At 49.5% G+C, this 16,021-nt stretch overlaps 1 protein-coding gene across 4 annotated transcripts in view; it reads right to left on the bottom strand.

Annotated features, from left to right (window-relative positions):
* The window catches only part of Rps16-ps2 (ribosomal protein S16, pseudogene 2), a 40,574-nt gene that overhangs the window by 6,474 nt on the left and 18,079 nt on the right, over positions 1 to 16,021 (bottom strand). The window contains exons 1-2 of one of the 4 annotated variants that reach the window (XR_015642863.1): positions 7,165 to 7,323; positions 6,489 to 6,807 (exon numbers count right to left, since the gene is read on the bottom strand). The exons of 1 other annotated variant lie outside the window; for it this stretch is intronic. Coding sequence is in view for 2 of the 3 variants with exons in the window: in XM_087593669.1 (XP_087449795.1) it covers positions 6,398 to 6,624 (227 nt within the window). In the remaining variant the exon portion in view is untranslated. Of the gene's footprint in view, positions 1 to 6,397; positions 6,808 to 7,164; positions 7,324 to 9,416; positions 9,651 to 16,021 lie in introns of those variants that run through there. 2 more of the 4 variants (XM_087593669.1, XM_087593670.1) reach the window with 2 other exon arrangements.

Here is a 16,021-nt window from a genome sequence, read left to right as displayed (position 1 = left end):
CACTTTTTTTTGGTTAGTTTAGGTGGGGTTTTGTTGTTTGCTTACTTGACTTATTTTTAGGGACTGCAGATGACAGCTCAGGGATCAAGACCACTACTGATGTTGCAGAGAACTTAAGATCAGTTCCCAGGACCTACATCAGGCTGCTCACAACTGCCTGCAACTCCAGATTGGGGGATTCGACATTCTCTTCTGGCCTCTGAGGCCACATACATACACATACATGCCACCCCCGTATACACATAATTATAACTGTTTTAATCAGTTAATTAATATATTTTAAACAAGGTCTCACTACTTAGCCTGGAACTCACTATGTAAAACAGACTGGGTTTAAACTCTTAGGAACCCACCAAACAGCAGGTGGTGGTGGCACACACTTTTCATCCCAGGACTCAGGGGGCAGAGGCAGGTGTATTTTAGGGTTCAAGGCCAGCATGGTCTACAGAGAGAGTTCCTGAACAGCTAGAGCTACAGGGAGTCCCCGTCTTGAAAACAAATAAATAGAAATTTCCTCCTATCTTTCCCTCCCAAGTGTGGGAATTAACGGTGTGTACCTTCATGAGTGACCTACTAAAAAATCTTAGTTCTTAGATTTATTTGTATTTTTTTCTTTAAAAATATATGTTTTACTTTATGTGTATGAACATTGCCTGTGTGTATGGATGTGCACCAAGCACACGCCTAGTACCCTTTGGGATGAAAAGAGAGTGCAGATCTCCTAGAACTGGAGATACAGATGGTTATGAGCTACCTTGTGCAGGCTGATAACTGAACCTGCTGGGGCAGCCAGGGTTCGCAACCACTGGGTCGTCCCTCTCACCAGCCCTCTGGTTTTTTAAAGATTTATTTATTGTTTTATATATATATATATATATATATATATATATATATATATATATATATATATATATATATATACACTGTAGCTGTCTTCAGGCACACCAAAAGAGGGCATCAGATCTCATTACAGATGGTTGTGAGCCATGTGGTTGCTGGGAATTGAACTCAGGACCTCTGCACGAGCAATCAGTGCTCTTAATCACTGAGCCATCTCTCCAGCCCCTATTGCTTTTTTTTTTCTTTCCCAGAGCTGGGGACCGAACCCAGGGCCTTGCGCTTGCTAGGCAAGTGCTCTACCACTGAGCTAAATCCCCAATCTTCCCCCCCACCCCCGCATTGCTTTTCTTTTGAGAAAGTGTCTCCCTATGTAGATCAGACTGTCCTTGAACTCCCAGAAGTCTGCCTGCCTCTGCTTTGCACGCACTGGAATTAAAATTGAAGGTGTATACAACCATACCTTGCTATTTTTCACCTCCCCACCCACCCCACCCCCCAAGACAAGGTTTTGCTATGTAGCCCTGGCTGTCCTGAAACATGCTTTGTAAACCAGGCAGGCCTTGAACTCAGAGATCCACCCACCTCTGCTTCCTGTGCTGGGATTAAAGGCATGAGCCACCACTGCTTGCTTTCTTCCTCTCATCTTTAAGGTTTCAGGATCAAACTGAGGTCATCAGACTTTCTCAGCTAGAACATGCCGGAGTGGTGGCTGGACTTGAACTTCAGTTTTTAAAATGTCAGAATCTCAATATACAGCGGTGGCTGGTCTATGTAGACCAGGCTGGCCTTGAACTCACATATTCATCTACTTCTGCTTCCCAAGTGCTGGAATTAAAGGTCTGCACTGTCAGTTATTTTAACATTTTTAATTAATTAATTAATTATTAGTGGAAGGGGCACATGCTACAGAGTGAAACCCTGCCTGGAAAACAAAACAAAAACAAACAACAACATCAAAAACCTCTCCAAAATAAGAAAATGAACAGGGTCTTGCCATGTAGCCCTATCTATCCTAGAACTTTCTAGGTAGACTGCGCTGGCCTCTGCTTCTCTGAGTGCATGTACTACCATGCCCGACTGTTTTGCCTTCCTGGTAAAAGACATTTCTCATCCCTAATAAATTACATAGCAAACAGCTACATACTAAGATATAGTCTCAAGAAGAGAGTATGTGTTTGTCTGTTTGTCTCTGTGTATATGTGTCTCAGAGACGGGGCCGGAGGGGATGGGAATGAATTTGAAGCCAAGTTACATAGTGAGTTCGGGGCTACACCTCAAGACTCTTATGTCAAAAACAACAGGGCTGGAGGGATTCTGTGGCTAAGAGAGCTTGCTGCTCCTGCAGAAGATCAGAGTTCAATTCCCCACACCCATACTGGACTCACACTGTCACTCCAGCTCCAGGGGATCTGACACACTTTCTTGACCTCTTTGGGCTCACTCTCATGTTCACATACACACAGCACGACACAAATACATAAGTAAAAATTAAATTTTTTTGAAATAGAATGGCACTCTACAGCCTTGTCCGGCCTGGCACTCACTATGTATACAGACCAGGATGGTCTTAAGTTCACAGAGATCTGCCTGCCTCTGTCTCCAAAGTGCTAAAGAGTCCTATCATGCCTAGCTTAAATAAATCTTAAAATAATAACAAGCCTAGCCAGTAATTGTTTCTGCAGAATTCTTAGAATTAAACTAATCGGTTGAAAAATGTGTTTTGTCCAATTTTGGTGGCACATGCCTTCTAATCCCAGCACACAGTGTGACCCTGTCTGAAGAGTTTCCCCAAGCACTAGGGAATTTATGAAGGTGATTTAATCCCAGGAGTTCAAGGTCATCCTGGGCAACATACTGAAACTCTGTCTTAAAATGGGTAACGGGGCAACCTACATAATGGTGCATGCCTGCTTGTAATATCAGCACTTGGGTGGCTGATGCAGGAGGATTCCTTCTAACTTAGAGCAACTTGGGTACACGGTAAGACCTTTCTCAAAAAGCCAAAGGGTGCAGATCACTGGTGTGCCCCACACCCATACATCTCCCACAGAAAAATCTGCATTCACTGCTGTACAGCAGGCCCAGAAAACGCTTAGGAAATGTCTGCATCTTCATCAGCACTGTCAGCACCATCACATTGCTACCACCATCATCCAAGTTTCTCCCACCCTCAGTTCACATAGGCCTAAACAGGAACTGTCTGCTGCCTCTGCTGAGTGCCACCATACCTGGCTCAAACCTCTGTTCTCTCTGACAATAAACAAGGATGATCCTACCTCATGGAAGACAGTCGACATTATACACATATATATATATATATATATATATATATATATATATATATATACACACACACACATACATATATGCATATATATGTGTGTATGTATATGTATGTGTGTATATATATATATATATATATATATGCCGATAAAGGGATGTCTGCTTATCTGTACGTGTGTGTGTGTGTGTGTGTGTGTGTGTGTGTGTGTGTGTGTATGTACATAGTATTAACATGCATATAGTTACATGAGGCATCTTTGATGTATGTAGATGGGTGCAACTGAGTATCTACATCGTGTACTTCTGTGTACTCTTCACAAGAACGTGTATAGAAGTGTGTTATAGCAAGTTTTAACCTGACTTGTATGTTGGAATATGAGAACGTATGGGTCTCCATGAGCCTGGGTAAACACGACTACACATGGGTAATTGTGTAGGAGCCAGAGCTTAGCTGGAGCCTTCTGCTGCCCGAGCAGGAGCTGAGAGGTCGTTTGAGACAGCCATGAGACTCAGTTAGACCACCATGAGACTCAGTTAGACTGCCACCTTTTCCAAATACAACTTGAACATACTTGTGCCCCACAGCTCCATCTCCATGTACCTCACCAGTAAAAGCCATGGTTTTAGGAAAAACCCTCCTGCATTCTGACTATATTCCCTGAGTGACATTTCGGAAATCAGTGGTCCCCATACTCAGATAGCCACACCTAGTCCTAAGTCTGAACCCAGCAAACTGCAAGATGCTCTTCCAAGGGAGGACAGCAGAAATCTCGTCTCCAGCAGATTGTCCCATTTGGGTGTCCTTGTCCTATATGCTTGCCATCAACACAGTCTTTTCTGAACTTTCAGTCTGGGAGCAAAGAAATAAGCGGCCGGGGCCTCTTTCCTTCTACCAGGAAGCCTTATGCTCGACAAAGCAGCAGAGGTGGCCGGGTCTCGGTAGGGAAAGCCCTGAGGAGCTAACCAGGCCAGTAGACCAGGGCCTTGCAGCTCCAAGCCAGAGTTATGAGGGGCAATAATCAACCCAACGGTGAAAAATAGGGAACTAAGATTTGGGGTGTGGACACCAGGCTGCTCCTAGGGGACTGGCTTTCCCCTTCTCCACACTGTGCCTTGGACTGGCAAGACCTAAAGAGACAGGCTTGGGGAGCCAGAGTCTGGAGCATGAACCTGAGTTCTAGTTCTGTAAACAATACAATGATAACACTCGAATTGGCCAGACAAAGACCAAGTTTTCTAGCTCTCCATGCTCTGCCCCCACTAAAACCATGAATTCTGGGGCTGGGGATTTAGCTCAGTGGTAGAGCGCTTACCTAGGAAGCGCAAGGCCCTGGGTTCGGTCCCCAGCTCCGGAAAAAAAAAAAAAAAAAAAGAACCAAAAAAAAAAAACCAAAAAAAAAAAAAAAAAACATGAATTCTTTCTTTCCATGAGGTTAGTGACCATTGATGTCATTTATATTTTTCAACAGAGAAAATCGAGGCAGAGATAGTTTAGGTCACATGCCCTCCATCTTGCAGCTAATTAGTAGCCAAGCAAGGATTTAGGCTTGTTCTGCCCACATCCAGAACTCCACCCCCAACCCCTATATATCCCAGTATTCCAAACTGGCCTCAGACTTGTTATGTAGCCAAAGGTGACACGGAACTATAGATTCTTATGTCTTTACCCTCCACATAAAGCTGTGTGTCACCAAGCCCCATCTATTGTGCTGCTGGGGTTTGAACCCACGGCTTTATTGGATGCTGCTCTGCAAGTTCTCTAACTGAGCTACACCACCACACTTTAAAAGCACACCAGGTGTAAAAAAAAAAAAAAAAAAAAAAAGCACACCAGGTAACAAACAAATGAAAAAACCCACAAATGACCAAACCTGGGTCTGCTGGAAGAGTAAAATGTGTTCTTAACCACTGATACATCTATGCAGACCCATCACTCTCTTGTGCACACGAATGCATGCGCGCGCGCGCACACACACACACACACTGACCATGTCCAGTGTCTTCCACTATAGCTCATAGCTCTCTACCAAGCCTCCCCCCACCCCCCGCCCTTTCCTTGACGCATAGTCTCACTGTGTAGCCCTGGCTGGCCTAGAGCTCACTCTTTAGACCAGATTGGTCTTGAATTTACAGAATATGCCCCAGGCTTCTGAGTTTGGGGGTTAAAAGTTCACAAGAGCCACCAAACTTGGCCTAAGTCTGCCTCTTTAAGTGTATGCTGGGATCCAACCTGAGGCCCTCATTCTTGTCCAACAAGCATTTTTCACACTAAGCCATCTATCACCGACCCTGAGGGCACACACATACCCTTTTGTCTTTGGTAGCACTAGGATTTAATAGGATGTCCTAACAGGGGTGCTAAGGCTTGCCCCTGGGGTACAAAGCCTAGACATCCTGCCAGTTCTTGAGCAATGACACCAAGTAGCCGACAGCCAGGTGGATGGTGGAGATGAGCTCATCATGTCTTCCTCACATGAGGAAGAACAACTGCATTTGATCCACCTGGAACTCAGGTGTAGACTTCATCAGCTTTGGCCTCCATGTTTTTTGTTGTGTGTCAACAGGGAAGGGAATTTTAGTTAGGCCCGCCTCAGTTTTCATGGGATCAGCTTGACCAAAGCCTCAGAGGCCAAAAAGCCCCACACTCCTTGGCCATCCTTCTTCCGTATCTCTGGCCTCCTGAGGCCATGTTTTTAACCACTGAGTCCTTAGCTTAAGGAGAAATCCTGAACAGTCTGTCTGCTCAGTTGTCTGATTTGTCCAGTAACCTTTGACCTCCTGAGTATTCACAGCATGCCTCTCAGGGTGAGCACTAGGAACACCCAAGGGCCAACCCATACCCGCAGGCTGAGAAGCCCAGTGGTTTGAGGACCACTCTCAAGGTGGGAGCTCAGGAAATGTAGAAACAGTCCCAGAGCCCTCCTGATGTGTGGTGGGCCTGGGAGTCTTGGGGCAGGGGGTGGGGGGTGACAGGGTTTCTTGGTGTAACCCCTGGCTGTCCTGGAACCTACTCTATAAACCAGGGTGGCCTTGAGCTCAGAAATCTACCTGCCTTGAAGGCGGGTCTACACCCCCACCTGGGACTTGGGGTCTTAGAGCAGAAGGTGCTCTGAGATTTGGGTACCGTTAAATAGGCAGTCCTAAACCAAAAATGACCTATGAGCTTCTGACCTACTCCCAATTAGAATAGGGACAGGAAGGAAAAGACGAGTGTTTCCCACCTGTGCTTCCATCTCGCTGAGCCAAACAGGCACTAGGGTATGAAAAGACTTACTCCCTTGAGCTTGAGTAGAAGCAACCTGAACAGTTTTCAGAGTGGACAGTGGCAGGCTGACCCACAAGGAGGTGTGAAGACAAAGGCTGACCTCGGCCAGGCTTGAAGCAAGCAGCTTGGCAGGGCTGGGTGCCAGCTTCTTGTTCCAAACCAAGCTCCTGCAGAGCGTGCTTAATGCAGCAGTGGTGACAGTACTGCCATCGGAGGCAAAACAGGAGCCCGGCCATGTCGATGAGGGACACCAGAGTGCTGGAGGGAGACTGGTAGAGTTGGTTCTGATTGCAGTATCTTAACCACCAAAAGCCCAAGGCAGAGTGTCCTCAAACGAAGGTTCCTGACAAGAAAGCTGTCCCCTAAACCACCTTGGAAAAGTGGAAAAACTGAGGTGACAGTGTTGACATTAACTGAATCTGGGAAAGAAAAAGAAAAATTAAGCATAGAGAAAAGCATTGAGGAATGTCCAGGTGGGAGTGCCAGCCGGGGAAGACTGGGAGCTGACCTAGCAGGCCGCAGTGACCCAAGCCAAAGGGCTCTGCACACCTGACCCCCAGCCTCAGTGCCCTCAGGAGGGCGCTTGCATTGCGTCTCATGCTCCAAGCAGCGACAGGGTTAAGCTTCCTCACGGTACTTGCCGCAGTAAGTGGAAAGGAAAGAAGTGTCAACTCCGTTCTCACCACAGCGGGGCTGTCGGATGGCACCTCCCCCCGCCCCGCACACCCCGCCCGGCCTGCTTCCCCGCCCTCCCCTCGGAACGCGCGCGCACACACCTCCCACCGCTTTGCCCAAATTATTTTCGATCCCCGGAGACTCCGGATGCCAGACGCGCTCGGCGGCGGCGGCCGTGCCTGATTCATTGCGCCAAAGCTGCAGATGCGACCTCCCGCCTGCGCCCTGTGCCCCGGCCCGCTCTGGGCTGAGCGCGCGCCTTAGAGAGATGGAAGGGGGGCAATTTGTAGGCGCTTTCCCCTCCCCACAAAAGGCGGGCCCTGGGGGCCAGGTCCCCTGTCTCCAGCTCCCCGGGCTGCGCTAATTAGCTTCCTCCGGGGGCGCCACGCGGCGTGAGGGGCGGCAATTTCCCGGCTGGGCTGCGGGGGAAGCGCTCCTGCCGCCTGGGAAGGTGAAATGGGAAACTCGATTCAAAGAGACCTCCCCCACCCCTCCCGCCAAGCTCCGTAGAAAACGGGTTTGAAATTCCTCCTCTTTTTTTTTTTTTTTATTTATAGTGCACGGTCACCATGGCAACCGCGGAGGAGGTCACGGTAGCTGGGCCCCCGCGCGTCACCCCGCGCCTCGCCGGCTGCAGGCGCCGGGATTGCGGCCTCCCAGGCGCCGTGGCCCGCGTGGACTCAGCTCGGAGCTCTCCGCCCCCGCTCCGCCCTGCCTAGAGCTCAGGCCCCTCCACAGGACTCTACCGAGTCCCAACTGGGAATGTCGCACCTGGGCGCCAGTGCGCTCAGCTATGCTGTGTCCCACCCCCCTGCCGCCCACTCCCCGCTTTGGCACGCGGGACTGCGCCATGTAACACGTGCCTATAACCAAGCTAGGAAACATGTGCCTCTCTTGCCGAGGGGCTCTCCGCACTTAATGGTTGCCCTGGGGAATCGACCTATATTTGGTGCACAACTCCGCAGGCCCTGCCAAAAAGAGACCTCCGGTACCTAAAAAGGCCAGTTCTGGCGTCAGAGCCTAGCTGATTTAGGGTCCCAGCCTTTGTGTGCCTCAGCTTGCTCATCAGCAAAATGGACTTGGAAGGTTTTAAATACTTTCGAAGTGCGTTTAATTGCTTAGCACAGTGTTTGCCAAGTGGTCCCGAAAAATCTGTGGTTGGAGTCAGTTTATTTTATCTTATTTTATTTTTTTAAACAGGCTGGAAAAACTAAGGCAAAGGTTCTGAAAGGTTCTGATTAGGAGAGCGCTCTCAGTTTAGAGGCTAAGAGGGAATTCTGAGAGCTCTCCAACACCCCTTGCCTAGGCGCCTAAGCGGCAGGTGAGGGGACCCATGCGGGCAGCATAGAGTCCTGGCCTGCCTGGGGCGTGGGGAGCCGGGCCAAGCCGTGGACGCTCGCCACATCCGCACCCGGAACCCTGGAAACGTGCCCCCCGTGGCGTCTTTTCCCGCCCACTCGCTCCAGCACCAATTGCAACAGGCCGGCCTGCCCTCCGTTGCAGGACTGAGGCCGCACCTGCCCCACCGGATGACGGCCGGGAGCCGGGCGGTGCCCCCCACCGCGCACACTTCCTCCCGGACCCCTGCGCCCCGTCGAGCGCACAGGGGGAGGGGACCGGGTCACCCCGGCCCCACCAGCTTCCCACAGTTTAAGCTGCCCGCAGCCGGGGAGGCAGGAAGTCTCAGAGCCGGGGCGTGGAGGCGGGGTGGGGGCAGGAAGTTGGGGGTGACTCTCCCAGAGACCCCAGACGGGCCCCGGCGTGGGAGCCGGCTGGGCCGGAGCGTAGGGATTAAGGGCGCCCCCTCCTCTGAAGCCCTAGGCCATGTGACTCTGGCTGGAGCGCCCTGCAGGGTGAGGGCGAAGGCCGCTACCTCTGGCGACCCCCAGCAGCGCGCACGAAGAGGGAGGGACCGCCTTTGTCTACTTTGCCGCAGAGGCAGCCCCCCCACAACCCCTCCCCCTGCGCCCCGTCGGCCCTGCACAGCCCGGGTTTTCCATCCGGCCTGGCTCGGCTCGGCAGCTGTCAGGGGACCGAGCTGACCTTCGCGAGCAGGGAGTTTCAATTAGCTGCAGATCAGATAAGCGGGCGGGCCCGTCTCTCTGGGCACCGCGGGGGCGCAGCCCCGCCCCCGCCACGCCGCGCCAAACGCGCTCCAGATGGGAACAAAGATGAGGACGCAGCTCCACCTGCCTCCCGGGGGAGGAGAGGGGAGAGGAGGCCCCGCTGGGAGAAGCTTCCCACCCGAGGCAGGGTTGCACTCTCTTCCCGACCGATGTGGGATCCTGGGTCGGGCCAGGTCAGTGCTCTGGCCAAGATGATTTTTGCTGCTCCTCTTGCCTCCTCAACTGACCTCATCTCCAGTTGGGCATTGTGCCCTCTCTCCCCCGGAAGGAACATTTTGCCATCTCTGATCTCATGTAGACGTTCTCTGTGTGGCTGGGCGAATGAGTCGAAGGCCAACAACAAAAGGAAACCGAGGCATAGACGTATAGAAGTGGTTGGGACTTTTTGGTTGGTTGGTTGGGTTTTTCTTCGAGACAGAGTTTCTTTGTGTAGCCTTGGCTGTTTTAGGACTCACTCTGTAGATCAGGCTAGCCTCCAACTCACAGAGATCTACCTGCTTCTGCCTCCTGACTTCTGGTTTTAAAGGTGTGCGCCACCACCTCCCGGCTGCAGTTGGGATTTCTTGATCCACATCACACACCAAGCACACACCATCTCGTGTTTATTGAGTACCCACTAAAGGCCTGACACTGTCTAAACTCCATGGGGACAACAGTCTTGTACCAGCTTCACAAAACTTACATTCTAGCTCAGCAAGACACCATAATCAAATAACGTTGAACACAATCGCTGAAGAGCCAAGACGACCATAACGTAAGCCGTGTACACTGACTTCGGGCAGAATACACACTGCTGTTGTAATCTGGAAAGCCCTCTCAGAGGACGTGGCATCCGACCTCAGGCCTGAAAGATCAGGAAAAAGCCAGTCTAGCAAAGGAGAGGTGTAGCATTCTGGTTGGAGGCTCATTTAGGGCAACGGCACCAAAGCTGGAAAAGAACTGGCCTTGCGGAAGGTAGGGGAAAGCCTTTATGAGTATGGCCATAGGCCTGAAGTGGGTTCCTGACAGATCTTAAATTCAGAGGTCCTCCTCCTTCTGCCCCCAGAATCCTGGAATTTTTTTTTTTTTTTTTTTTGGTTCTTTTTTTTCGGAGCTGGGGACCGAACCCAGGGCCTTGCGCTTCCTAGGTAAGCGCTCTACCACTGAGCTAAATCCCCAGCCCCAGAATCCTGGAATTAAAAGCCTGTGCCACCACACCTAGCACTGACTTCAATTTTTAAAAGGTCCTCCTGGTACCTATACTCATGGGGGTGGGGGGTAAATGACGTTTTTTGGCAGAGAGGAGATGATGGGAATAGAGAGGCCTGAGGAGGAAGGCAAGAGGTCGCTGGCTCTGTGGTAATTTGACAGGTGAGTTGGATTCAAGGTAAGGTAAACTGAACGAGACAGAATGTAGGCTGGCCCTGGGGAAGATGGAGACGCTTCTTAGATTAGAGGTTGAGGATACAGCTGTACTACGATTCTGTTCCTGGTATGTGACTGAGCTAGCATCTTAATCAGTTTCCTTAAGGGTTTAAAAAGAAAGGGAGGTCTGGCACGTTGTTCAGTTAATAGAATGCTTGCCTAGGATGCACAGAGACCTGTACAAACAAGATGGAGACGCACACTCCCAGCACTCTTTAATCCCAGCACACAGGAACTAGAGACAGGAGGATCAAGTTCACGGTCATCCTCAGCTACAAAGCCAGTCAGAGCTACTTAAGACCCTGCCTTAGAGGAAAAGACAAGAAATGAATGGCCGTTAAGAGTGTCACTGTTGGGTACAATAAATATGACTCAACACTCAAAGTGTTTAGTAAGCCTTTGCCTGAGGAGACTCAGCAACAGACACACACAGACACACACACACACACACCCCTTCTCACCCCACACAGGACCAAAGACAGACCAAAGTATGGATACCACAGCAGTCCAATTTGTTGAAACAATTAGTTTTACTGGGACTGGAAATGACTTAAAAGACAGCTAGATCACCAAAGACCTCTCCAGCATGGGAAGACATTATGAAGGTGTGGTACTTGGAGCACATACTATAACCCATAGGCAATTTAGTGGGTGGTAGCACACACCTTGAATCCCAACACTCTAGAGGCGGGGGCAGGCAAACCTCTGAGTTTGAGGCTCAAACCCTGTCTTGAAAAACAAACAAAGAAAATCATTAACAACAACAACAACAACAACAAAAAAAAACCATTAGCAGCTAAAGAGGTTGGAGAGTGTTCTTTCCTGGTTACTTAGTTGGTCTGAACCTCTTCTTCGAAGATGGGCGTGTTTCTATTTCTTCCAGGTGGCTGGTCTTCTCTGAGAGTGACAATAAGCAAGTTTTACTGTTTATATATTCTTGGAGAGAAGGGGAGCCAAGTGAATCTGATCGGTTCCAGTAACTTCCTGAGCTACTTTGAGTTGCTTACTTCCTCTCTTAATGAATTTCCTTGTAGGATGGAAAGTTTCAACCTGGGGAATACTGCTACAGACAAGAAGATGCTCTTAGGGCTGGAGAGATGGTTGGAGGGATGGCTGAGAACACTAACTACGTTTCCAGAGGACTCAGGTTTGATTGTCAGCTGGCAGCTCACAACCATCTGTAATTCCATTTCCAAGGGATCTGATACCCTCTTCTGGCCTCAGACATCAGTCATTTTCTTGGTGCATGGACATACATGAAGGCAAAACACCCACACACATACGATAATAGAAGTAATAATAATGATGTAACAACTGATCATAAAGTAGCTAGCATACATGGAGCATCATTTACGGATATACTCTGGACAACTCTGGAGGCTGGGACACAAGGATCAGGAGTTCAAGGCCATCCTTAGCTACCTTGGAAGTTTAAGGTCAACCTGGGCTACATAAGATCTTATCCTAGAAAACAAAAACACAGCAAAAATCTCAAGATGCTCATAAAATTTAGCTTGTCCTGTAAGCGTTGTCCCACCCATCCCTACAGACCTGCCTCTGCACCAGAATTTTCCTCGTGCACTACCTGACCCCTCCATGATACTGAGACAATTTTTTCACTTGCTTGGAAACAGAAAGTCCTTAACTCCTTTTCCTATTAACATTGCCTTCATCTTTGCAAGGCCAGTCTACATAGCGTGCTCTATTATAAACTGTCTGCTGGGATCCTCATGCATGATACTATTCTGAGAGAGAATCCCTGGATTATCTCTGAAGGAGCCCTTCCTTATTCCCCCTCCCCAAAAGAGAGGAGTGGTGTTCTTTCAGGCCAAGCTAAGAGAATAGAGACAGTGGCCCCAGGCCCAACCCACTCTTGGGCAGAAGCCTGGAATTCAACAGCCACCAGTGTTGGGTGTGACATTTTGTCCTCTTTGAGCTCCCAGAAGGATAAGATCAAGGGAAGAAAGCAGAATGGTGTGTGTGTGTGTGTGTGTGTGTGTGTGTGTGTGTGTGTGTGTGTGTGTGTACAGGCACACATGCACGGTGCACATGTACCCTAGGGGAAGTATACTACAGTTATAATTGATATTTACAGACTTAATAGCTCAGAGGTAAAATGCTTGCTTAGCATATGTGATATGAGGCCTTCCTTAGGTTTGATTCTCATCATTGAAAATAAACAGGGCTGCAGAGCTGGCTCAATGACTGAGAACACTTGCTGTTCCTGCGATAACCTGTGCTCAGTTCCCATCAGCCCCCTGGGGCTACAATGGCCTGTAACTCCAGTTCCAGAGTGTCTGCTGCTCTCCTCTGATGTTCAAGAGCATGAGAGGCACATGTGGTACACATGCATACATGCAGGCAAAACACTCATACACATGACATAAGAATTAGTCAATTTGGTTTTTTTTTTAAGGATTTTATTTATGTATATGAGACTATAGCTGTCTTCAGACACACCAGAAGAGGGCATCGGTTCCCATTACAGATGGATGTGAGCCACTATGTGGTTGCTGGGCATTGACTGCTCTTCCAGAGGTCCTGAGTTCAGTTCCCAGCATCCACATGGTGGCTCACAACCATCTGTAATGAGATCCGATGCCCTCTTCTGGTGTGTCTGAAGACAGCAACAGAATACCCACATACATAAATTAAATAATCTTTAACATATATATTTACATATATATTTATCTTTATTATAATATATGTGATGGTAGAGCCCTTGCTTAGCATGTGGAAGACAGACCCTGGCATCAATCCTTAGTACTTTGAGGAAGGGAGTATGTGGCACCTTTACTCAGGGCCAGGCATGTGCCCTGGTTCACCCCACACTCCATATGTCACAGAGTGAGTCCTTACAAACACTCTACAATAGCTTTGTTCAATTATTGTTCTTAATGTATGAACAAACAAACAGAAGCTTCCAGACGCAACATGGTGACTTGCTTGCCGGAGGACACAATGATTACGTGGTGGCGCTGGGAACCAAACCTGGGTCTGGCAGAGGCCAGGACAGAAGAATTTAGCTAGTCTGCAGATTTGCAATCTGCTTCACACATCATTAAATGTCTCGGAAAGGTCCTCAGACTCTGGAGATGGATGAGCCCATTGCCCTCTCTACTTGCAGAGCAGAATCAAGGACAGGCAATTCACCTACATTCCAGGAGCAGAGCCTGGAGCTATAGCAGTGGGTGCCACCTGGATGTGAAAGCCTCTCCACAAAGTGTCCATGATGCCTCTGCACACATCCACATCTCCCCTTGCTTCTGGACCTCCTGCAGCCCATTTCAGAACACTTCAGAGCTGTTGACTAGAATAGGAAATTTTTATTTTGCATAATATTTATATCTGCCTTTTGTGTTGTCCACATGACATCAAAATGCATGGAGGCCCTGGCACCCTACTTCCTGGCCTCCCTACTCTACTACCTGCTGATCTCCAGCATGAGCTGGATGTTCTGGGGAACCTTTGGGATTGTGAGAGGGGGACCAGAGGGCTCTTGCCTGTCTCCCATCTGGCCCCCTCCCCATTCCATCTTGAGGTGGCTGAGGCAGTGAGAGAGATGAGGGAGCCAGCCAGCAGGCATCCCTGTAACCATGTGTGCACACAGGCATGCAGAAATGTTTGGGGTCTACAGCCCCAGACAAAGGGTTAGAAGGGAGAAGAGGCATTTGCTGCAGGTGTCACCATTGCTGTCTCAGCTGTCCTCTCAGAAGGAGTCACCCCACCTCCCACCTATAGCACCTCCTGAGAGGCCAGCCTAACCTGGGAGAAGAGGAGAAGGCAGGATGTCATGGGAAGTGAGGTAGTGAGGTCTAAAAAGAAGGATGCTGGTCAGGTGGTGGTGGTACATACTTTTCATCCCAGCACTCGAGAGGAAGAAGCAGGCGGATATTTGTGAGTTCAAGGTCATCCTGGTCTACAGAGTGAGTTCCAGGACAGCCAGGGCTACACAGAGAAACCCTGTATGGAAAAAAACAAAACAAAAACAAAAAAAAAAAAAGAAAGAGAGAAAGAAAGAGAGAGAGGGAGGGAGGCAGGGAGGGAGGGAGGCAGGGAGGGAGGGAGGAAGGAAGGAAGGAAGGAAGGAAGGAAGGAAGGAAGGAGGGAGGAAGCTGGCTGTGACCCTGGGGATAAAGAGAGAAAGCTGGTGTGTAACGTGGACATTTAGCCACCCTGACATATGGTAACTGAAGAAGTAGGCACCCACGTGATTGGCTGATGGACAGTAGCCCAAGTGGGCTGTCAGAAGCCAATAGCCTGTCCTGTCTGGACCCAGGATCATTGTCAGGTTTTGTCTTATAGACTGAGTGGAGTCTGGCCAGCCTTGAGGTATGAAAGGTGTGGACTGAGCTGGCCGAGACCATCTTGCTGCCCACTCTAGGTAGAGATTTTAGGCTTGGACACCTAGTAGATAACTTAGGGAAATTAGAGATCCATGGTCCCAGAACAGGGGGTTCATGGATGGACAGGAGACTTCATGAGTGGCTTTGCATCAACCATGTGGTGGGTAACATAGAACACTTGATTGCTTGGCTGGAAGCCCCTACACCGACACTAGCCCAGGCAGCTTCCCAGAGGAGGCAGCAGACGCTAGGCTTCAAAGGGTGGCAAAAGAACATGGTGGGTGAGCGACAGGCACAGTGGGCAAGAGCCTCCAGTGTGGTAAGGACAGCGTGGGAGGGACAAGAAAGGTCTGGATGGAGCCCGGTCTAGGAGGCAGCGCTCTGCCAGGTAGAAAGGGACAGGTAAAAAAGATGGACTGCCTAGCCCCTCCACTGGCATCCTCCCTCCTGGCCTGCTAGAAGCCCCCTTAGAACTCATTTGCCCACTTTGCCCAGAGCAAACCCAGGAGCAGCTCCCTAGGCTGCCAAGTGGAGCTCCCGGGAAACCTGCCCGCCTGGTGTAGGTCCACAGCATTTACCCGCATCGCCACCACGTGCAAGAGAATGGCAAGGTGACCAGGAACTCACAGTCCTAAAACCCACACGACCCCCTAGCCTTGGGAGGTCTTTTCAAAGTACCCGACTTTATACTCCCTAATCCTCCATTCCCTCACCTTAAAATGGGGACACACAATGGAGAGATGGCCAAGTGGTTACGAGCACTGGCTGCTCTCGCAGAGGTCTTGGGTTCAGTTCCTAGTACCCACGTGGTGGTTCACAAAGAACCGTAACTCCAGTTCCAGGGGCTCTGGTGTTCTCTTCTGACCTCCCTGGGCATCAGGCACAAAGACAGTGCACGTACAAACATTCAAGTTAAAACATTTTCTACATGGAATAAACACATTCATACAAGCAAAACAGTCATGCATATAAACCTACTTTTTAATGGGAAAAACTGGGGCACTATCAAGATCTTTAGCTTTATGTGAGAAGATGAAGGAGTTAATTTCATTTAATCATTCTTTATGGTCTTCATGAGCCCA

The sequence above is a fragment of the Rattus norvegicus genome, chromosome 18 (genome assembly GCF_021556685.1).
Source record: "Rattus norvegicus strain SHRSP/BbbUtx chromosome 18, alternate assembly SHRSP_T2T, whole genome shotgun sequence".
Lineage (NCBI taxonomy): Eukaryota > Metazoa > Chordata > Mammalia > Rodentia > Muridae > Rattus > Rattus norvegicus.
This window is presented reverse-complemented; position numbering and strand designations above follow the sequence as displayed.